Source organism: Polypterus senegalus, chromosome 8, assembly GCF_016835505.1.
Source record: "Polypterus senegalus isolate Bchr_013 chromosome 8, ASM1683550v1, whole genome shotgun sequence".
NCBI classification, from domain to species: domain Eukaryota; kingdom Metazoa; phylum Chordata; class Cladistia; order Polypteriformes; family Polypteridae; genus Polypterus; species Polypterus senegalus.
The window spans coordinates 10972126-10996888 of NC_053161.1; the positions used below are offsets into that span (position 1 = coordinate 10972126).

At 35.1% G+C, this 24763-nt stretch overlaps 1 protein-coding gene across 2 annotated transcripts in view; it reads right to left on the reverse strand.

Annotated features, from left to right (window-relative positions):
* The window catches only part of atg2a (autophagy related 2A), a 109591-nt gene that overhangs the window by 38723 nt on the left and 46105 nt on the right, over nucleotides 1-24763 (reverse strand). For both annotated transcript variants that reach the window (XM_039760723.1, XM_039760722.1), the window contains exons 11-26: nucleotides 24061-24331; nucleotides 18590-18740; nucleotides 17891-17989; nucleotides 16825-16992; nucleotides 9915-10152; nucleotides 8089-8191; nucleotides 7461-7623; nucleotides 7232-7374; nucleotides 6192-6343; nucleotides 4628-4782; nucleotides 4332-4482; nucleotides 2322-2515; nucleotides 1422-1502; nucleotides 1102-1208; nucleotides 839-931; nucleotides 506-576 (exon numbers count right to left, since the gene is read on the reverse strand). In XM_039760723.1, coding sequence (XP_039616657.1) covers nucleotides 506-576; nucleotides 839-931; nucleotides 1102-1208; nucleotides 1422-1502; nucleotides 2322-2515; nucleotides 4332-4482; nucleotides 4628-4782; nucleotides 6192-6343; nucleotides 7232-7374; nucleotides 7461-7623; nucleotides 8089-8191; nucleotides 9915-10152; nucleotides 16825-16992; nucleotides 17891-17989; nucleotides 18590-18740; nucleotides 24061-24331 — 2340 coding nt within the window. The remainder of the gene's footprint in view (nucleotides 1-505; nucleotides 577-838; nucleotides 932-1101; nucleotides 1209-1421; nucleotides 1503-2321; nucleotides 2516-4331; nucleotides 4483-4627; nucleotides 4783-6191; nucleotides 6344-7231; nucleotides 7375-7460; nucleotides 7624-8088; nucleotides 8192-9914; nucleotides 10153-16824; nucleotides 16993-17890; nucleotides 17990-18589; nucleotides 18741-24060; nucleotides 24332-24763) is intronic.

A 24763-nucleotide genomic window follows, 5' to 3' on the forward strand; every position in this document is an offset into this window, starting at 1 on the left:
TGCATTATTTTTTCACTTAGATTTTTGGGGTGTCTTTGAATTCAGCCCTCTGTAGGCTGATAATTTTCATTACCATCAAACGATGTGGCATCCTTTCATTCCTAACATATTCCCCAGTCCATATCAGTACAGATATCCAGCTGGACTTTTTTCCCCATTGAGATCTGATGAGTTTTCAAAATGTTCCTTTATTTTTTTTTTAAGCAGTTTATATAGGAAATTACCTTGCCCTGCAATTTTATTAGAAGTGAATACTTGGGCACAAGTGAGTGTGCCCATAACCATAAAACTGGATTAAGTGGGTCAGACCAATGGATAAGTTTGTAAATTTCAACTGAAATCTGAGACATTAGAATTTAAAAGTCAGTGTTACAAATAAAATTTACTGACTTGAACAGATTCAATTTGCTGTACATTTAAATAGCAGAAAGTGTCTAGAAGTAACTATTTTAGGCGTTAGAGAGTATAGCAAAAAGAAAAACAGGCTGAATGAGGTAACAATTACCTTTTCTTAGTTCAACAGCCTCAGCATCACACTTCTCAGATAAGTACAGAGCAGAGTCATCCAAAATAAACCTAAGGTGACAAAAATGCAATTTTTGAACATATTGTAATGTTTTTGACTCTTTAAAGCATGTTGTGCTCAACAGTAAAAGCATAGTATAAAATACTGAATATTTCGGACAAAAGCACTATAATTAAAAATTCCCTCAAATACTTAATATACCACATTTATGAAAGGCCTGCTTATTACTTGTAATTGACATTTAGTTTCTAAACCATTGTTATGATAACAATTATAGATATAACAATAAAGAGTACTTCTTGTGCAGGTTACCTTAGGTGGAATGTAGCTGTATCCACTATAATATTGCTTGACAAGGTGAAGGTCTCTGCTGTAATAAGGATGCGAACAGGAAGATACAGTGGCCTAAAAAATGAGACAATTACCAACTCAGTTGCTACATAAAGCCACAAATAATACTTTTAACAAAAACTACAGATTACTATATCTGTTTTATGACGGAGCACACATTACGAAAATGGGTTATAGTTATAGTTTTTGTTTCTTTCTAAATGTTTCTTTAGCTGTATTTTTACCTGTAGTCAACAGCACAGTTTAGCAAATGGCTATGTAGTACAGTTATAACAGCAGGAGGAGTGTAACCTAGAATGGGGTCATCCATCACATTCAGAAAATCTACCAGCTGAAAAGACAAAAAGTACAAAACGTTAGCTCATATTGGTAATACACATAGACTTCTATAGTCGAAGCAAAAAAGATTAAGGTACACAGAAGCCAAAAAAAAACACCTTCACAATTAGAAAATGCTTTGTAATGATTTTCTAAACAGGCAAACTAAAATATTCTGTTGTTTGACATTATATCATATTTAAACATTTTTCAGTTACATTTTTACCTGTTCATTCCAGCTCTGATAATTCTGGGCCATGTGATGCCTCATAGTTGCTCCTTGCAGCCTTAAAGCAACAAGGAATTCCTAAAAGTATTAATAACGAATACAATCATTTTTAATTTTTACAAAAAGGCAGTAATCATTTTAAACGAGTTTAATAAACTGTGAAAGTGAAAAGCAGCGTCCCTCACATAAATTGAACAAAGGGAATCGTCATACCATACCATTTTCAAAGCTTGCTTAATCCTGAGGAAAGGTCGCAGGGGACTGGAGCCTATCCCAGCAAGCATAGGGTGGGGCAATGCAGAAACTATCCCCTGGAATTTGCACTCGTCCATCACACAGTGAACAGTATCACACATACATAAAACAACATATAAATGTACAAGGGCCAATTTAGCTTCGCAAAGGGAGTCACACTATAATTAAAAATAATTCCAAGTTAAGAAGTTCAGTCTAATAAAATCACTATATAAATACTAGTATTAAGGAACATGTCAATGTACAAATAAAACAGCTACAAAGGCATGAACACGTAATATGGATGAGGGAAACCATGCACTCCAAAAAAGTTTTTGAAATGAAGGAAGAAGGAAAACGTTTGGGTTGGGGGTGAGACCCAGAAAGTTATGGGAAGAAAATGTCAAAGTAGCAGCCAAAAACAAAGGGATGACCATGGAACAAACAAAGAGATCCTGGTAAAAGATGGAAAAAATATAATCAATGGCTCAAAACCCTAAAACTGGAAGTTATAATAGAAGAAAATGAATAAAGTATCATTTTATTATGTTCAGATGTTTAGGCTGTAAGGCACATTGTAATAACTCTTTTGTCCATTTTGACCTCCCACCAATAATCAAGGACTTTACATGGCAAGTACATAAATAATTGGCAGAAGCTCACTTTAACATTCTTCTGGAGATCAAGGTTAATTTTAATAGCTGTTGAAAGCATGTGCAGCTCGTGAATTCTTCTGTCTGCAGCCGACTTGCATGAGACCCCCTCCTCTGAAGGGTAGATGGTAGGATTCAGGTGAGGAGGTGGAGTGAAATGAGGTATTTCTAATCGCTCAGGCAAGGTGGAGTCCGCTACCACAGCTGAAAGATAAAAAATATATTTACATATATATATATATACATACATATGTGTGTACAAACACACACACACACAAAAAGAGAGAAAGAGAGAGACAAAGAGGGGTTGACAAAAGTAGGTTTACAGTTGTGAGTACGCAAAACAGAGTTTATTCTTGTATTATTTATTTATTTATTTATTATTGTATTATTTGTTTTCTTATTTGCTTTCTTCTTAATATTAATATTATAATTGAAGTATGCTTGACTGTAGCAATCATGCCTTTATCCATATGAACAACTGTAAACCTACTTTTACCCACCTCTGTATATACATATATATACTGTATGTGTATGATGATACAAACACGGAAATAAAAATACTCACCTCAAAATGGTGTTAGCATCAAGATGTATGTTAATTAATACCTTAATATTAGAATCTTATGTAACAGCAAAATAAAACAAGCAACTATGTACAAGTTAAAACAAAGAAAGAAATACCTCAGAAAGGTTACAGAATGACCACACCACCTTTAATACTACATTTTGTATGTTACGTATGTTATTTAACAGCAAAAATTAAACTTTGTATTACGGACATAGCATATATCAATAAATTGTAAATATATTTTTTCCATTCTTATCACTCTAGGACAATACAAATGTACTACAAATTGGATTGGTATATATGAGGGTATGCATGTATATAACCATCTTCTTCAGTTCTCCACCATTTGAAAAAAGGATTACTTAAACAGAAATATTTGATGGCCACAACAATTTTACTGTTCACCAAGCACTATACATCATCATTATCATTGTCATCATCATCATCATTATTATCCACTTCTCCTAGTTAGCCTCACGATATCCACTCTCTGATCTTGGCTGACCAGGTCTCCCTATCCCCATCAACTTCCTAAGCTTGTTCCTTGGAAGTTTCCACATCAGACCAATTAAGAGTCACCAGTTTATCTAATATGCACACCTGTGGGATATGTGTATAAACCAGCTTACTCAAGAGGAACACAGGCAAACAAGAGGACAAAGTATAGACTCTACAAAGACAGTGCGCCCAGGCCAAGGTCTGAATCAAGACTTCAGAGCTGTGACATGAGAGTGCTAAGCACTGCACCACAGTTTCATCTAGTATATGTTGGAATCAGCAAAGTATTTAAAAATGTTGAGAACAGCACATAAAATCTGAAGATGGCAAAGCCAAGATAATAGATTCTGAGAAAGAAATACAGGCTGGTGAAAGCATTAGATGAGCCATGGAGATGACAAAGGTCCTAAGACAGGAAGACAGATGACGTGAAAATAAAATATGGAAAATGATAAATAAACAGGCAAAGGCAGTATAGTATATGTATACTATGCATACTTCTAAAACCCAATCAAGCATGACACAAGAAATAAAAGTAAATCAATCTAAGGTAGATTATGAAACAAGTTTTCTAGCCAATATAAAAAAAATGTTGCACAAAGGGTTGCACAGAGAGTTAGTACACAGGCTTAAAATAATAACCCTATAATTTACAGTTTAATACCTTAGTCTTCACACCACACTATGTACAGAGTATATTCTTTTAGCAAGAAACTCTTGTCAGAAAAAAAGTTTATTGCAAAACAGAGCAGACAACAAAGAGGCCACTAAATAAAAATATAAACAATAAGGGCCGAGGTTCTGGATAACTTAAAAAAGTACAGTATTTAAGAAGAACACCTAAGTATGATTATAGTCTCATCTTTGGCCTGAAACATTCTGGTGCTTCATTGCATGTCAAGCATAGAAATCATCATTCCTATTAAGTACACAACTGAAAGGACATCTCACCCTTGTGGTACAACTCCACCCGCTGTCCTTCAATGCAGAAATAGCTGAGATTAGGGTCTCCTTTGTACTGAGATACGGTGAAGATGGTTCCTCCTTCAACATCCAATACTAACTCTCCATGATGATTATCAAGCTTCTTACCATTTTCTCCCTTTAAAGGTAATATATTGTAAATCTCTCATGGGATAAAAAACAAACTTTAAACATACAGAGGAAAATTAAGCACCATAACTTACTCAAATTACTAAATTATACAGGTGGAAATCGTAACAGTCATTTAGTGTGCACTTTGTTACCTTACTGTCTGTCATTGCAGTAATCCTTCCTTTTCCAATTTGAACTTTCATAGAAAGAAAACTGTAGCCATTCCCAATATGGGCTGCTGCTCTCTTGCGCTGTAATGGAAAATCTGATGTGCAAAAGTGTGCTTCTTCTTCCTCAGAATCTGAATCTATTAAAACCCAAACATTTGAGACAGAACTGACTCAAAAGGATCTTTATATAAATAAATACAACAACAAGCTGTTAGATATTTACAGTGATGGTAAGAAGTTAGTTGAGATTTTTGGTAGTAAGAAACACACTGAAGAACTGATATTGAAGCATAAGATACACAACCATATGGAATAGGCTAGATCTCTAAATTGTTCTGCACAAACCATTAGTGATATGCCAGCAATCCATGTGGTACATACGTAATCATTTGTAATGGTGGATTTTTACAACTGAAAGCAGTATTTTTCACTCTAAAATGCCTTCTCACTCAGCAACAGATAAACTATTTCCATAACAAGCTGCTCTCACTGGTGCTAACCTCAAGTGTAGTGTGCACACAAACTCATGTACAGTATTATGTGCAAAGCCATAGATGTAGGTAATTAAACACAGAGGTATGTTGTAAGCTCAACGACTACAACTTGCTAGTCAGTTGAGGCTCCCAAAGAAATGAGGTGCCAACAGCACTGGTTCTCAATCATTTTGGCCTCGGGACTCAGCTTAATCTACTAGAAACAAGCAAAGAATATAATACTGAAGAGCAGGCAGCAGCCTTCCCCCTTGGGGACCTGTTACCCCAGTACTTCCTGGTGTGGCGGAAGTGCTGGGCTCCAGGGATATCCAGGCACCGGGGTGCCGCCTGGTGGTGGGCTCAGGTCCCTACAGGGCTGGGCTTCCAAGCCCTTTACCCGAGGCCCCCAACATAACCAGGGCAGATGCCCCTCGCAGTCGGAAGGAGGCACAAGCCCTCCTCCGGTCCTCCTGGGCGGGCTCCAGCCCCGGCCGGATGCCACTATATATATATATATATATATATATATATATATATATATATATATATATATATATATATATATATATATATATATATATATATATATATACACTTATATGTATATGTAGATTTGCAAACATTTTTGTCTCAAGAATGATGAAGAAAGGTAACCCATTGAGTGGGTGAAACTCTGATCCTAGGTATTATTACTTTTATGTTGTAAAAAATATTAGCAACACATGCATCCTGGTCTTGTGTAATGTTAGTAGACATTTCTCCTTAACAAAAAATAATTATTATTGCTACAAAGCTGTCTTTTACACATACTATTGTCTGAAGAGGTATGAAGATTTCAAAAATGCATTTTTTTCCTTCTTGATTACTTTAAAAAATGTCTATGATTGGGATTTTAGAATGAAAAACATATAATGTAGATTACTGAAATAAATCCTATTTTGTAAGAAACATAAAAAGGAAAAATGTGTATAGACTGTATATTCTTCAAAATAAATTCAGGATTCATGACTATTGAAAGAATAATTATGTTCATTGTAGACGATGTGCAAAAAGTCCACAGAAAAACTGCTCACCTAGTCTGAAAGCGGATTTACACATCCGGAAATTTTCATGCTGACTGGCAAAGTAGGGTAAATTCTCGGAAAGCAGAGGGTCAATATTAGAGCTAGAGGTTCCTCCAGTAAATGCAGTGCTAGGCTCCCACATTAACAAGTCATTATTGATTCTGCCAAAAAAGAAAATCTAAGGTTACTATCAATGAAAAATTACTTTCTTGATTAAAAATGTTCTTTAAGACAGCCAGTGAATATATTGAAGCATTCTAATTATCCCCAAATTTATCAGTATTTCAGGAATAACAAGGTACATTGGCCGAAAATGATTGGATTAGTGGATATTGCCCTAAACAACTGAATCACAGATAATCTTGAGCACTATGAGAAATCTCATAACTGATGCACTGCATGTTCAATTCAAACACCATCTACATCAAATCTGGGCTACATTGTTATTTTAAAAACTGTGACCTTACTGTAATAGAGGGCCTGTCTGCTTCAATTATAGATTTACAGAAAGCATATATTTCTAAGGGTGAGGCCAAACAATGAACAATTCATAAATGACTCTAATGATAGATATAATTAAATCTAAGAGCCTGTAACACAGATACTACCTTTGCCTCAAAGTTATAGTCATCACCAACTACCTGATAACTGAGCAGCTTATTTATCCCCGTCAAACTCAATCTGTTGCATAAAACCACCTGTGGACCCACCACCCACTAGGTGAAGGGTGAGGATTGGGCACAATGCCCTGTATTATAGGCAAGAATGGGACTAAACCAGGCATATTAGACATTGGAAGTTGGAAAATGCTGACACTTGCCAGGAAACGTATGATGAAAATAAATGATTTAAAGAATGATCTATTAAAATCTGAATTACTCTTCTTTTATGAAAATAATGGTTTTGATGGGAAACAAGACTGGATGAATAAGCAAAAACAATTTAAGATTGTCCTGTTGTTGTGCAAGTGCATTCCTGAAAAAATGATTCTGGACATACTGATACTGTTCAAAAATAAACCAGAATAGTCAAACATTTTCAGCACTTGCCTGTTGTAGAGGCTCTCATAGAAATCTTTACTGGGTAATAAAAAGTGCACACTGGGAAAAGTAACCTCCACCACATATTGGGAGGAAGAAAGAGACTTCAGCTGAAAGTGGGCCATCTCTTCTGGGTCCCCTGGGATTACCATCTAAGAAATAAAAGAGACAAGTAACAGTTACATCAGGTGACCTAACAGTTTGAATGCAAAAAAGTTCAGCATGTGTTTAATCTCACCTCTTCAGTCTCAAACATAGTCCTCTTTGAGGAAAAAGGAGAACTTTCGCGCTGCCTCAATTCACAAGGGCTTTCAACGGTGCCCATATCCATGTCAGTGCTCTTCTCCATCAGGCCTTCCCAGTCTGGGAACACAGGTGCTGGGTTTACAGTCACCACAATCCTGAGCATACCCAAAAAAAAGCCAAGTTAATAAAAAATTGGGAGCACACTTAACACGATTAACTACTTACATATTGCTAATCCAACAACCTAAGCTTTACAATGATGTATCAAACGTTTGGAGTCCTTGTTAGATAAGAATTCAGTTAGCCATATAATGTAAAAAGTACTTTTTATACTGAATACAATCACAAATGTTAAATTATATTACAAGTAATTTAGAATGTCAAAAAGAGGGATACACACTGGCTAATATTTGCTATGTAAAGATGATTGGCAATTCAATCAACAGACTAATCACTGGAAGGGTTTTCATACAGATATCACTACAAATATGCGTTACATTATAATTTTACAACCGTCTTTACTGCAACTCTTGCCAAAGGTGGACAACTGAACTTGTAACATTAGCATAGTGCTACTTCAGTATTTGCTCAAATACTACTAAAACATATAGATGTCTTACTTTGGAATGAGAATTTTTTTACCAGTTCCTTTCCACTGGGGGTCACACATTTTGTGGACTCGGATGCAGGGATGAACAATTTGTGAGGCATCTCCATATTTACCTGAAAGAGTATGTTGAGATTGTTCAATTAGTAGGAAAAGAGGAGGAACAAATAAAAGAAAGAATTTAGATATGCTTATAGAAACAGAAGGAACAGAATGTAGGCTTGTACCAGTGCTAAGCTGCTGGCACCTCCATACTCGGTAAGAAAAGCAAGGGGTGCCAGCCATTACCACTATATCGCCCAAACATTTTATGTGATATTAAAAAATACAATAATATGTTGCACATAATCTATCCTTTAATCAGTCTATGTGAAAATCTTTCACATATTTGACATGTATGTGGAAAAATCAAGATACCCTGGGGAAAAAATATACAGACATTATCAGGCTCGAATCTGCTGGTCTAACACTATGAGACAGCAGCTGAAAGCACTGCACCACTTTGTCAACTAGGCCTGGGTAAAAATATCGATTTTTTGATGAATTATTATTTTTCATTTAAACAATTCAATCCTGTGAATCTCTATCCTGCTCAATTATATATGTAGATTTTTGCTTATCTTCATTTTTGACATCCATTCCAGTAGATGGCAGTAATGTTAGTTAAACTATGGTGAATTCTGAAAGAGTGCAGTGCTGTGAAAAAAAATTGTTTTTTTTTTTTGTTAAACAGCAATGTTATTTTATTCCATATCGTCTAAATACTAATGTTAACTGTTCATTGCTAATCGAGTATTTCTTCTTAAATGTCATTATATTCTTATGTTGTGAAGTCACTATGTAGACATCCTTCAAATAAAGTGTTACTGAAATTTGTCACATTATATTACGGTAATGTTCTCTATGCATGTTTAAGTAATTTCAAATATATCAGTGCTTACTAATTCAGTCAAGATAAAATAGAAATCAGATCGAATGGAATTCAAGTAGGACATCAGTGCTGAAACCCTTCCCTACTATCAGTCAAAAATATTAATTACAATTTTAGATCAGCAATATAGTTAAGATTTGACAAGTGGCTCTTAACCTTTTTCAAATGTGAGGCACTGTTGGCATGTACCCTGGCAATAGCCTAAACAGAAACTGATATACACTGCTTATAACACCCCTATAAAGCAATACAATTTTTCCTTGATGTAAGGAAAATAAAGATCCTGCAAAACAGTGATGGATTTCAAAATCATAAATGGTCTAAAAACATTACAGAAACACTACACAAAATCACTACGATGAAGCACACATAGCCACTGTTTGAATGTTCTTACTGAATTGAGTTGGATTGGGAAGCAGTGAGCTTAATGTGCTTATGGGTGTAGTTTGACTGCTCCCTTGTTTACTTGCTTACAGGTTCCCTCCCAACAGCACTCAGAGAATTTAGTAACATATAGTGAAACAAACATTTTAATATATAAGTCAACTGTGAAAAATTAGTCTCCTACTAAGTTTGATCTCAGGAAGTGTGTATGTGATATTTTTTGGGATAAGATTCTTTCCCACTTATCCATTATCAACATATGTCTGTGTATTAAAAAACAAAAAAAGTACAATTTTGCCACTGCTTCCCTCAGTATTAATGTATAGAACTTGAAGACCTAATTGCTACAAAGTTCTCAAAATTCTAAATGTCACCTACTGGGAAAAAAAAAAAAACTTTTCTCTTTTCCAACTAGACATTTAAACACATACTATAAATATATAACTCCACTTCCAGGCATTTACAACAGTAACACCAGACAGGCAATAGAAATGTCATTTCAGTATTCATGAGTCATATGGTACCATGTAGATCAGAGAAAATGATCTCAAGTCGCAAGGGTCCACTTCCATTGATGTCAGTTCTGAAGTCAAGTTCAGAGAACTCCAGCAGAAGAACTTCTTTACGGACCTCCTTGTGCCATGAGGGTCTACGTTTAGGCTCTGGTCGGAGATCCGGAACAGGAAACTGAAGTTTTAGTTCACCACGAGGAGAAACTATATGCACTGTTGTAAGCTCAGAGTTTGGGCCAGAGGGCAAATTCTAGAAAACAAAAGGTATAAAAAAAAATTAATACAAAAATCAAAATGAAATTGGGACTGACAGGTGTTAGCATGACTGTGTACAAATGATTAACTATTATTCTTACTGACAGTACAGCATCATTATCAAGGGAAAAAGAATTTAAAAAATTTCCAAACAAGAGAAATCACCGTTACTGCATAATAACATTAAGGAAAGTACAACATTGTTACAAGAATACTGAAATTAAAGTTTTTAACAACTTCCGCAAAGATTCAACGGTGGGTTTCTTGTGCTTGCTTGATATTCTATTAACACCCAAATAAACAACTGTTTGCAAGAAATGAAACACCTTTCATGTTAAATGAATTAGATATTGCAAGAAAAATACCCAACATAGGTCACGGATCTAGCTAGCAGAAATTATACAGTAACTGTTGGGGAAATTGGAAGAACATTTTAGAGAAATGTACCAGCATACCATTACCTTTTAAGCAGTTAGCAACTAAATTTACAATGTGCTGAAAAGAAAAAAAAAAAACTAAACTAAAATTTGTCTATCTTAAGCTTTGTAATATGCAGTCAGTGAGGGCTGTGTCAAAGATATGGGTCTTTCTGTTTTAAAAGACTATCAAACCACAGGTTTAATCTCAACAGACGTATTGCACTCTTTAGCTGGATTTACTCTGTGCCTGCCTTTGTACCAGGGAATCCAAACCAGTTTTTTTTACAGGCTGTCAGGCTTCTCAACAACAAATTGCTTAGTTTGAACAAATATACGCTGTAAGTTGCTATGCCCACTGCACTTTATTTACTGTAGGTTATATTTAATCAATAATCATGTACTATCTTGTTTTGCACCAAATGTAACTCCAATGTGTATGTATACATATACAGTACACTGATTTTAACCGTCTTGGTGCTAGCAGCACATTATTTTACACTACAATATACTTCAATATGGATGATATGAAAATAAAGATGACCATATATATATATATATATATATATATATATATATATATATATATATATATATATATACACACACACACACACACACACAAGGCAAACTTCTTTTAGACATTACAATGTACAGATGGTAACAACATTCTTAAAATTATATTTGAAATACACTGTGCGAGAATTCTATTAGTTTACTAATAAGTATACAATGAATAACGGAATATAAGAGCATAGGGGACTTCTCGGGTGCAGAAATTATTGAGTTTATTTGGTTTAGAAGGCAGACTACAACAAAATGTAAAACCATGAACATTAAGTAGATACTGTATGTCATTGCTGATCAGGCAGGGAAACCTCTGCTACTGGAAAAAGGAAAGTCCCATGTAGTCTTTTCAATAAACTGCAACTGAAATTCTCATGAGGGTAATAAAGAATATGAAATGAAAATATGCATATCTCAGAAAATTCAGCCTGATAATTAGTGTGGTCAAAACAACTATACATATAGTGAGTACACATATACATTTAATTAAATAAGGCTAATTATTGAATCTTTTTCTTGTTTTTAGTTTTGTTAATAAGCATAAATGTATCTGATGGTATGATGTTGTTTCTCTTTTTAGTATTTTCTTAGCTGGCCTGCCATGTCCTTATATAGGAATAAGATGTCTATCATAGGGGACAAATGGAAATACTCCAACTTGAGTTGAAGTCATTTGTAATGTTCTATTTATAAAATATTTCCTTTTTTGCAGCTGGCTTGAGAGATTGATTTTAATTAAAAAGAAACAACATTCTCCACAGATAAAGTATATTAAGGTTAAGGTGAACTTCATAAACCATGAATAGGTTTTCAACATGCCTTGTGCAATAATGTTGAATTAAAAGAAAAGAAAAAGTACATAGTACAATAAAAACAAACATTCATTTAAACGCAATGTGTGTTGATTGAGTTGTTCTTCATCAGTATACAGCCTACCTGCTTAAAGTACAAAAGAATCTTATATTGTATATTTTTTGGCATTGAAGAATTCAATGACTTGTCAGACTGCTAAAACAAATTGTATAATGCAGAAGAAGAGCAGGAACATTAAGGATTAAATTAAGCTTTTTAAGGACAAGGTCAGCAAATAGATGTTCCAGACATGATGGATCAACCCCTGTCAGTGTGTCTTTCTTTGTAACTGAGCATATATATCTGATGTATATTTTAGGAGATGTGTTGAATACAGTGGCTGACAGTGAAGTAATTAAATTTATGAGAAGAAAACAGCCTCCAGAGCACAATCACAACATCTCAGCTGATCCTGGTCATTTTTTGAAAATCTTCCTGAATAACTAGTAAAATTCCTGCCTTTTGTAGCAAACAGAATAATTACATCATTTCACGAACTATAAATGATGATGATGATGATGGATACAGTGGTTTACAACTTGGCATTTTTGCACAACTGTACCCCCTTTAAGTTAAGCAAAAACACCAACAGCCTGGGAATCTCTGACATTTTCTTTGAACAGCCACAATAAGATTTTAATGTTACCCAAGTTCTATCTGTTGTATTTTTATTACCCATTTAAGTCAGAACTACATTTTAATTGGAGTTAAGTGCAGAAATTGCTTGTGATGCTTTTATAGCTTTTGATATTTCTAAAGAGATGAAGCATGTTCGGTTCAAAAAGGGATGGTTATTTTCATCAAAATCAATATTTCTCAGTCTTGTCCCTTAAGACTCTCACAGTTGCTGGTTGTCAATATATTATCCCACTCACTTAACCCAGTTCAGGGATATGGGAGCCAAAGCATCTCTCAACAGTACTTGACTTAATCCTAGGGGAGGTGTAAGTGCATTGCAGAATATTCTGTTGCACATTCACTCATAAAAGGTCAATTTAAAGTAGCAAAATAGCCTAACACACTAATGTTTAGAATGTGGAAAGAAAAAAAAGAGAGAAATCATCACAGATAAATGTGTTCTCATCATCATTTTTTTTTTTTTCAGAAACTAGGGGGCTTTGCCCCCTGCTCTCTTCGCTCGCCACCCCCAAACCTGCAATACGTGCCAGCTACTTCACGTCTCTGCTGCTCACGTATGTGGATTTCACTTTCACCAAACAACAAATCTTTTAATTCTCGTGGATATGCCTCTTCATTGGGAAGAAACACTATTTTTCCCTGATGGCAACACAAATTAGAAGATCTACAAGTCTCCAACTTAAAGCCGAACAATAACTACATACTTCTGTCATATTACCTATGTCCATATATTCGATTTGTTTTCGCTGTTCCGTTATTTCACCAAGTAATAATTTCCGTTTTTTAGCGCTATTGCGATCTTTACTATCAGTTATTGAGACTTTCGAATTTTACGTAGTATATTCAAAATCTATAACCTGCCCTGCATGTGAATCGCTCCATTTTGAGCCTCTTTATGATGTTCTACTTTGTCTTCTACTCTTTGTCTTTTATTTATTTATTTATTTTTTAATTTTTATTTATTAATTTTATTACAATCAATACATAGCAATCAAGTTTTTACAAAAAAAGAATTATGTTAAGAACAGATCGATCCCCACCCTTGAGAGAGAGCAAGCCAAACGGTGTAAAATTTAAGGCTTGTAAAAATACCTAAATTAATAAATTCTCTGTGCTTTATAAACTTATTTTAAAATATTACTGATTAGATCCTGCCATGTTTTGAAAAAGTCTGTACAGATCCTCTAACTGAGTATTTGATTTTTCCAATTTTAAATAATATAACACATCAGTTTCCCACTGACTTAAAGAGGAGAGTTTGGGTTCTTCCAGTTTATCAGAATAAGTCTGCGTGCCAACAGTGTAGTGAATGCAATCACAATTTGTTTGTCCTTCTCCACTTTAAGACCCTCTGGAAGAACCCCAAACACAGCTGTTAATGGGTTAGGAGGGATTGTGAGTCCAAGGCTGTCTGAGAGGTAATTAAAATTTTTGTCCAGAATAATGTTAATTTGGTGCAGGCCCAGAACATGTGACCTAGTGAGGCTGGGGCTTGGTTGCAACGTTCGCAGGTTGGATCATGTCCTGGAAACATTTTGGAGAGTTTTAGTCGAGACAGATGTGCTCGATATATAATTTTGAGTTGTATAATTGTATGCTTTGCGCATATGGAGCTTGAGTGAATTCTCTGCATTGCTACTTTCCACTCCTTTTCTGATATATTAATTGAGAGGTCATTTTCCCAGTGTCCTCTTGGATCTTTGAAAGGAAGGGATTGTAAAATGATTTTATATATTGTAGAGATGGAGTCTAATTCCTCAAAATTGAGCAATATTTTTCCAGCGTGGATGAGGGTGCAAGATGAGGAAAATCTGGAAGGTTCTGTTTAACAAAGTTCCTGATTTGAAGATAGTGAAAGAAATTTGTAGCTGGAATGTTAAATTTGGAATGTAATTGTTCATAGGATGCAAAGACGTTGTCTATATAAAGATCTCTAAGCAAGTTAATTCCAAATTTTTTTCCAGATATTAAAAACTGCATATGTTTGTGAAGGTTGAAAGAGGTGGTTCTTTTGCAGGGTGCCACAGAAAGAAGCTTCTCCGTCTTAAAATGCTTTCTACATTGGTTCCAGATTCTAAGTGAGTGGAGCACAATTGGGTTATTAGTGTATTGCCGATAGCGTGTGTTTATTGGAGCACAGAGCAGGAATACAAAGAAGTACTGCAGGATTTTACTTCTATTGCGGTCCATGCCTGTATATGTTCTTCTATTTGTGTCCAGGTTCTTATCGACTGTATATTTGCCGCCCAGTAATAAAACTGGAAGTTAGGTAGAGCCATGCCGCCTTCTGCCTTTTGTCTTTGTAGGGTCGCTCTTTTGATGCGTGGATGTTTAGAATTCCAAATAAATGAGGTTATTGTTGAATCTAATTGCTTAAAGAACGATTTATTAATGTATATTGGTATGTTTTGAAATAAAAAAAGGAGCTTAGGAAGAATATTCATCTTAACAGTGTTAATTCTTCCAGCTAGTGTGAGATGAAGGGTTGACCATCTATGCAAGTCTTGTTTAATTTTTTCCATGCAGACGACAAAATTTTGTTGATATAGAACTTTATGTTTACTTGTGATCTTTACCCCGAGGTATTTAAACTGTTCTGCAATGATAAAAGGTAGGGTGTCTAATCTAATATTATATGCTTGAGAATTCACCGGAAAGAGTACACTTTTATTCAGATTAATTCTGAGACCAGAGAGCTTTTGAAATTCTGTGAGTGCTGCTAAGACTGCAGGCACAGAATTTTCTGGGTCCGATATATACAGTACCATGTCATCTGCATATAATGAGATTTTCTGTTCCAGTCCTTCTCTGCTAATCCCCTTTATCTGATCAGTATTTCGACAATGTATTGCCAGTGGTTCAATGGCAATTGCAAACAGCAGTGGTGACAAAGGGCATCCTTGTCTTGTGCCACGTTCTAGTTTAAAGTAGTGTCTTTTATTTCTGACCCCACTTGGTGCTGAGAGAGCAGGAACTGTGTCTGACAATCGCATTCACATAAATGAGCGTGGTTGAAAATGTTGAGAGGAGGGTAGGACTTGTCAAAATCTCTTAGCAAAAAGTCTTGTCTCGCAGGACCTGAAATTATCTCTTGCAGGAGTTGAAATTATCTCGGAGAAATAACTTTCGTGGCTTCACTCTATCGCGGATTTAATATGTAAGCATATCTAAATATATATATAACGGATTTTTCGCTGGTTCACGGATTTCTGCAGACAATGGGTCTTTTTATTTATGGTACATGCTTCTTCAGTTGGTTTGCCTAGTTGATTTCATACAAGGGATGCTATTGGCGGATGGCTGAGAAGCTACCCAATCTGAGTACGTATTATGTATTAAATAAAACACCTCAATGATACACAATATGCTTCCTGCGCGGTGCTTCGCATACTTAAAAGCCCAAATAGCACCTATTGATTTTTGATTGTTTGCTTTTTCTCTCTCTCTCTCTGACATTCTCTGCTCCTGATGGAGGGAGTGTGAGCAGAGGGGCTGTTCGCACTCTGGCCTAGAGGATACGGACGCAACACTAAAAAATGCTGAAAGACTACCTTCACATTGCTCCCTTCCTTGCGGCTGCTTTGTCGGGCGGTGCTTCGTATACTTAAAAGCCGAACAGCACCTACTGATTTTTGATTGTTTGCTTTTCTCTCTCTGTCTCTCTCTCTCTCTCTCTGACATTCTCTGCTCCTGACGTGCACTCCTTTTAAGAGGAAGATATGTTTGCATTCTTTTAATTGTGAGACGGAACTGTCATCTCTGTCTTGTCATGGAGCACAGTTTAAACTTTTGAAAAAGAGACAAATATTTGTTTGCAGTGTTTTAAAGTCTCTGTCTCTACAACCTCCTGAGCTTCTGTGCAAATCTGTGACCCAAGCGTGACAATATAAAAATAACAATATAAACGTATGGTTTTTACTTCGCGGATTTTCACCTTTCGCAGGGGGTTCTGGAACGCAACCCCCGCGATCGAGAAAATTTAGTTGTTTGGCTCAGAAAGGAGAATTAATTTGTGAAAAAACCACATCTTCCATAAACAACTCACACACACACATACAGAGATGTGTGGAATTTCTAAAAAGGATAGAACATTAGAAAGTTCAGCTCCTAGCACCAGGACTGGGTAAAAGTGGTTTAAACATCAATAAACAGAAAAAGGACAATTTCTAATAGTTTAGTATTGTATTTTTTACCTCAGGAAAGTTGGGGGGGGGCACTCCATCTCCTTTATCTGCTTTTGTGAATAGAAGGATCAGTGTATTGAGCCGATCAAGAACTCCTAGATCAAACTCCAAGCAAAATTCAGAAAGCTCAATAAAAATTTCACTCTCTAGCTTTACTGACGGTTTTTTGAGCCCCACCTATAAAATCAAAATGAAAGAAAAAAGGATATCAGGAAAATTCTGAGAAGCATAGTTATTGCATTCACAGTTGTTTAATTAAGAAAAGCAACTTTCATATTGCAAAATTTTTTTTCTAATTCAAAGTAATGCTTTTAAAATTACTTGAAAAGCACAATTACACTGAAAATGTACAGTTACTGCATGTTAATATTATTAGTTTATAATTACAGAATAATGTACACAGCTTCCAGTTTGTAATGTGAAAACAAAGTAGGTTTCCTTGTTGTTCCATGGTTCCAAAGACAGAGTGAGAAAAAGTACAGCTCAAGATGTAGATATTTACCTTAAAACATGGCTTTTGACCTCTAAGTATGTAGTACTAGGGTGTTGTACCATGTTAGCCATTATGGGTGTAATGAGAAGTTAAGCAAAATGACACCTTTTATTGGCTAACTAAAAGATTACAACAGGCAAGCTTTTGAGGCAACTCAGGCCTCAAACTCAGGCCTTCTGGCAAGATGTAATAAAGAAGGTGCCTGAGTTGCCTCAAAAGCTTGCCTGTTGTAATCTTTTTAGTTAGCTTGACCTCTAGGTATAATAATATAATACTATAATATAATGATTATAAAAGCAAATTAAAATTATACCGCAATAAATTATATAGTTAAAAGTTCTGGACTATGAATAATGTGAACAATGTGACAATTTATGATTGTGTGATGTTTTATATTTGCTTTAAATGCATTATTTTATCATTTTGGCTTTAAAAATAATACAGGCCAACTGTGGATAGGAAGACTAACACTAAGATTAGAGTACAGTAATCCATTTGACTGACCAAAAGCGTATTTAGTGAGAAGAAGACCATAAGAATTCCTTTATTTTAAGGACAACTGAAAAATAGAACAAGAATCACCTTCCTTGTCTTTCGTTGTGCATATTTGTAGTGAATCTGGGCACAAGGCTTGGCTGCAGTTCCAAATGGAAAGGTACCCTGGTTATAAAAGCGTAATACCTAAAATAAACCAAATGGACAAAATGTTGCTATGGTCAAATAAATGTATGGGTTTATACAGTAAACATAACCAGCAAGTTAACAGCAAAATTAAAAACATAAAACCACCATACTAGAATTAATTTATATATGGTAACTGATTTGCAACCAGTCCACTATAAAAGCACTTCAAACATCAGCTTTCATAAAAATATTTTAAAATGTGCAGAATATCCAATATTCAGTTTTTCTGTTACTATAGTCAAATTCCAATATAGTCAGCCTGTAAATGAATTATTTAAAGGTCAAGAAAGCAGACAGACCTAAACGCAACACAAGATGCAAAAGTTAAAACACCAACAAGTGCTTGTTTGTTATCTCAAGTATACTTCAAATGTCTGTGCAAATTTATGCAAGGTAAACAGAACATGACATCATAAGAAACAGAAATATTTCTTATCTTCAAAATGAATATACCAAAGAGACTTCACACAAAATTTCATTGATAAAGTGTATTTTTCCTAACATATAAAAGTACTTTGAGTTTCTTACTTAAAGTGGATATTTTATTTCAAGAGCATATATTTCTTGAGGCATCTTTTGAAGTAAAACCATTATTACCTCAGTGTACTGTGGTCTTGAGGTGTTCCCCATGCTCCAAAGACACTCCAGTATCTCTAGCTTGCTAAATGATAGGTCACAGTTTACTTCTTGCGCAGAAGAGCCAGCAGCCTTCTGTTCACAGGTCAACTGAACTGCAGCAGCAGTTACTCTGTAAATTTAAAACACTGTTGGGTTTACCAGGTTTGGTTATTAATGGAGGACAAGCAATGCTGTAAAACTGTAAATATCATTAGATGTTACAATTTCTTCCAATTGTTTGCAGTGAATACAAAAACATCCCATACAGAAATGCAGATAATTCTGGTCTTGAAGGGTGTAGATTGACTTGTTATAAACTAACAACATAACTTTTTAGATATTTTTTTTCAGAATATTTGCTTTAGTAGACTAAGAAACAACCCAGATTAACAAAAAGAAGGATGAAGCTGTTCTTCTGCACTGCTATTCTTTAACAATGCTGCTGCTTTTGACACTGTTGAACACAATATCCACCTGGAACATTTAAAAAAAACTACACTTGACTGACTGGAACTTGTTATATCTGGATGTCTTATGTCGTCTCAAACAAAAATATGAATATTTTTGTCAAATACAATGTTGTCTTCAAACCCCAATTACCAACTTAAAAGAGTACTCGTCTACACTGCTTACACTGTATAAAACCTCACAAAAATCAAACAGTTGAGATGTTTTTATGTAGATAACTTGATCCATGAGAAGTTCTCTCAACAAATGCTCAATCAGTTTCTAGCTCCTGGTCTTTGGAATCCCCTCCTCCAGACAGTAAAGTCAATCTCTTTGGCTTTAATTTTAATTATTGCATCTTTATCTAAGTGTTCCATGATTCCTATCATTAAATGCTATTACACTGCTTCACTGCTGCATTTATTGGATTGACCATTCATAATATTGCACTGCTCACTTACTAAATGTAATATTGTGTTGTAATCATTTTAGCCCTGTAAACTTCCTTGTGATGATGCAAGGTACTAATGCATTAAAGGAGCTGTTAAAAGTATTTATTGATGGGGTAAGTGAATTTTCTGTACAACTCAAATGCTACAGTAAGTATACATTGTACAGTTACATTTTAGATAACATTTAAAATATCAAAAATTTCCCAGCAAATTTTCAGATACTTTAAATGCACAAAGTGAATGAAAAACCTTATACTGCTAGTACAGTGAAATGTAATATTTAAACTATTGTCGTTTTAACTTCATCCTAGTATAATATATCATCATGCCTGCTGAATATCTTTGGTACCATCTGGCAACATCATTATGGTATGCAACTGGTATATTTCTTTCCCATACTGCACTTTGTTCTAGATTCCCTGGTCAACCATCATTTGACTTTAAAATAAGGTATCTCTTATTCATCTGTCAATAAATAAGTGTGCCAAAGTGGCTAGGATGGGCTCTCTTAGGAGTCCAGTTTTGCTTAAAAACAACATTATTGCATATTTTCTATAAGAAATAATAGCAGTTCATCCACTAAAAACTAGCATCACATGAAAGTAACCCTGCATTAATAAGCACCATTTCACTCACAATACTCATGTTCTGGTGTGGGCTGAGGTGTCACTATTCTGAGTTTGATATACCAGGCTTCATTATCCCTAGCAATGCCTCCCCTCCTAAAAGTTCCAGATACTCGAAGGACAGTCCTCTGGCATTCCCTGGGAATGTTCATAAGATTTCCAACAGTGGGATATGCCAGGTATGCTCCCAAAGGAAAGTGCCTGGGGATATACTATGTGCCCAAAAAGTGTCAGTCAGCCTACTTTAATGTCCTCCTGGCAACACTGTGCAGAAATCTCAGTTTTCTCATGATTCTTGCCAGAAGTTGTAAATGTAGGTGGGAACGTACATTAACTGGAAAAGCCTTGCTTTACTGCTATAGGTGGGTACAGTATTCAAATTGTAAGATTGCAAAGCAGTAATTACATCTGCCACCCCCTATTTAGCTGAGGAGCTGAATCCTCCAACCCCATTCTAAAATATGAATAAAGCAAGCCACTTTTTAAAGGGTAAATTATCTCATATTCAGATCTGGAGGTGCAAAATGTATGCTAAATGTATCATTCTTGGTTCTGAACTGTTCCAGTGACAATCACAAACTAGTTAAGGGCAAGAAGGTAGCAATGAGGTGCCTAAAAGAGGTACACTCCAAGCCTCAGCTGCACCCCAACATCCATTCCATGAAATTCACAAAGAAAAGAGGAGATACACCCTTAAAGTCCCATCCCCACTTTAAATAAACTTGACTAAAGGGCAAATATGCAAACTCAAGCTTGGTTCTCAAATATAAAGATGCAGCAATATGCAGTAAGAAGCCCCTAGAAGTTCATATTTTTGTAACACCTTCCACAAAATAATACAGTAGAGTCCAAAATTTTTTCCCTCCCCCCCCCCAAAGCTCATGTTGAGAAAACTGACAAATTCCCATGACCACTAAACTATTGGTATACTGGCAAAAACAAGATAGATAGATAGATAGATAGATAGATAGATAGACAGACAGACAGACAGACAGACAACAGACACACAGACACTTTATTGATTATTAATCCAAAGGGGAAATTCACATGTTCTACATTTGGATGGATTCCCTAATCTAATACTTTAGAATAGACTTTACAACAAAGTAGAACAAACCATTTTGCCCTCCGTAAAAGTAAAGGATCCCTTTAATTGGTTTGAGCCAAACTAATTCAAATTTTTTATCTTACAACATTCCCTATTTATTACTAAAACCCATGAAACTATGTCTTAAGATTTCATTGTGAAAAATATGAAATAATTACAAAAATATCATCCTGGAAAAGTATTTTCCAGGACACCAAACATACTGCATGCATCTATGGCATTTTACATGATCATTTCTGACGTGTACACAAAGTATAGAGCTGATTCCTGCCTTGCTACACCAGTCTCTGGATATGTAAAGAAAACATACTTGAAACATACCTGTATGTGCAAATTTCATGTATGTCTTTTATAAGCTGGTGCTTTGCATTCAATATATTTCAGTAAATAATTCTCTCTGAAAATCAGGCACAACATAGGAGCACTTAAGACTGCAAATAAAGTGCAGCTTTCACTTAATTAGAATTTCCAGGCTCCCTCTACTGGTGAAAGTATTGCATCATATTTTCATCTAGGGGACACCATTGTAAAATGAATAGTGCTTCTTATTAGAAAGGTACATATTATGTCATATAACACTTTTCATTAATAATGTACATATTTTTGATGTTTTTCAAAATTGCAAATAAAAATCAGGACAACACATTTTAAGGAGAACCTTTGAATACTGCAACAAAGAAAACAAGGATACAATTAAGTAGTGTTTCATATATTAAGCTGATTACACATTACAGGACATCTAGTTGTGGGATGTGTCAGAATAGCAGACCACAGTCGCTGATCTCACCATCGGACCATTTCAGTTTAAAAGACAGAAAATCACTGCATATGTGACATTTAGTGATTACATGCAAACTATCCAGTAAATGTCATGCTCGCCACCTTTTCTGATAGCCAACAGTGTGCTGTAGCCAGGCTGTATCCAAGGGTTAATGCAGCTAGTTCAGCAGCAGCTTTTTTTTCTATTTTGTTTTAATTCATAAAACAAGAGACATCAGAAAGACAAGCTTCTCTTCTGAATGTGAGGTTCAAAACACACATATTCCTTATTCCTCATCAATTCCTTCTATGCACTGTACTTCTGTATGAGCATTCATTGGTTGTCAACTCTCCTGCGCATACAGCTTGTCAATAAGACTAAAAAGAAAATCAAACCTGCTTGCTTTGTCGTACTGAGTTGAAGACTAGTTGTAGCCAGTCACTGGGTGTGTCACATTAGGTGATGAGCTTCATTGGAGCGAGCAGCTAACTGCCTCTGACTCACTAAGAATATGTAGATGAAGGCTATGACTAACAATCACTGGAAAAGTCATCTAAAGTGACAAAGGTTTTAGTTAAACATGATAATAACAATATTTAAGGATTGCTAATTATTAATGACATTTATTAACTAAGTAAACAGAAAAGAACAAGGCACAAGGCAGAACAAAAGTGGTCAAAACTCTCAAACACGATTCTGGGGTAGATGGAGATGGAAATCAGGCCTCCTAAACAACTACCTAGAAATAATATGAAACATTCACCAGTAGGCAGAGAACCTACCTACCAAACCTATGCAATAGTAGAAGAAATGCTAGATGATTCTGCTCAAGTTGTAAATAAAACAGCAACTTTTTCTTGGTGATTCCATATGAAAGTTTTAATCTGTTTGTCATCAGAAGGTGCTGTTTATATTCAACTGGTACAGGGAAAAAATGTTGAAACCACTAACAGTACTTAAACAACACAGAGGTGGGATGTGGGAATGCCAAAATTCTTCAAAAGGAACTAGTAGGGATTAACCAGAAAAAAGTTGTCTATTGAAAAAGTTGAATTCGCAATGTATGGGGCAACAGTAAGGTATTCTAACAAATAAAAAAGTTAATAATTCACCCAAATAGCATGTCTCAAATTCAATATTAATGGCAAAGTATTTGGTGAAGAATATCTGATAGTGATTCAGGCTTACATACTGTATAACAGTCACAGTTCAAAAAAACCAGATATTCTTGTTGAAAGGTATGTTAAAGATTTTGGTGCACATTCATCTGTGCCAATGCCCCAAATGTTGAGTGGCTATGGTTGAAACACATTGTTTCTCCTTCCTGTGAAATGGGTGTGTTAGCACCCAATCTTGAATTTAATTCAATTATTTTATCAAGCCACTGTCATGGGTACCAACAAAAACTATACATAATCAAAGATCATAAACGTTTGCTATCGTTTTAAGGTGATCGCTACTACTAAAAATTAATATAGCTGAATCATGAATAAATAAAAGCAGAGGCTATTAGGCAAGAATTAAAAACAATGTCACTGTTATAAAAGTAAAGAACTGTCAGCGAGAACAAGAGCAATATATTTGGTTGTTTAAATGTATCCTTGTCTATATTTATGGAGTGTGAGATAGTTATTGTACAAATGTCTTTTGTGGTGCTGGAGTAAGTATGTATTATACAATGACAAATAAAAGTAAAATAAGAATCTATGTGTACATTACTTTGATTTTACTTGTTTTACTGAAACTAAGTTAACTTCCACAGGTCAAAAATCTTTACGAAAAAAATGCTCCTATCATTTATGTATCTCTTCACATATAATTCATTGAGTTATAGAGAATCTCAGTTGTAATTGAGAAACATAATACATATCGTTAGTTCAACTGGCATATACATGTATGGCACAGGAAAGATTGGTTATTGACATCAAAATTAACTTGTTTTTATACAATAATATTAAACTAACTGGTGTACCTCTCAGTCAAATCTGAAAAGATTTGATTTCTATGACTAAACTGGATATGTTCACCCAAACACAAAGCTCAAATAATTTCCATACCTCACATGTGAATAGGGGCAGGCCTTCTCAAAATGTGATCGTAAATGTTTAAAATCTTGACTACTAAACATGCTATCTTTGAAAAATCCAAGCTCTTGAAAAAAATGCTTTGATATTTCTGAAATCTGTAGGTCTTCGGATGGGCCATGTGACCTGCACTGGCCTGGCTGGGCTCCCTCCTGCAACAGTGTTAAGGTAAGGCCACCAACTGACAGTTTAAGGAGCATTTCAGATTTCAAACTCTCTACCTGTGGATGATGCAATAATTTCCCTGAGAAGACAAAAAATGACAGAATAAATTTATATAAACATACAATAATGATAACAATAATAGTGATATATAGACTAATGCTATTATTAAGCATTCATTAAATGAACTGGGGGTTTTTGGTGTTAGGTTAATAGACAGTCCCCTCAACCACTGACTTATTTAGCAAACTTTTAGGAATTACACTTTAACCTAAGAATATATACTATTAGAGAGAAATAAATCCAAATTCTTTTCACTATAAAGGGACATATAGCAATACTTTGTGGAGAATTTCGGAATGTGTAACATATTGGGCACATTAATAAATGCATTTGGCAAGGTGCAGGGATAGAATCACTGTTAATGAAAACTAGACATCCTTGTTAAAATGTATGGTAAGGACATTGGCGCGCATTCATCTATGCTCATGCCCCAACACGGAAATGCTCAGGG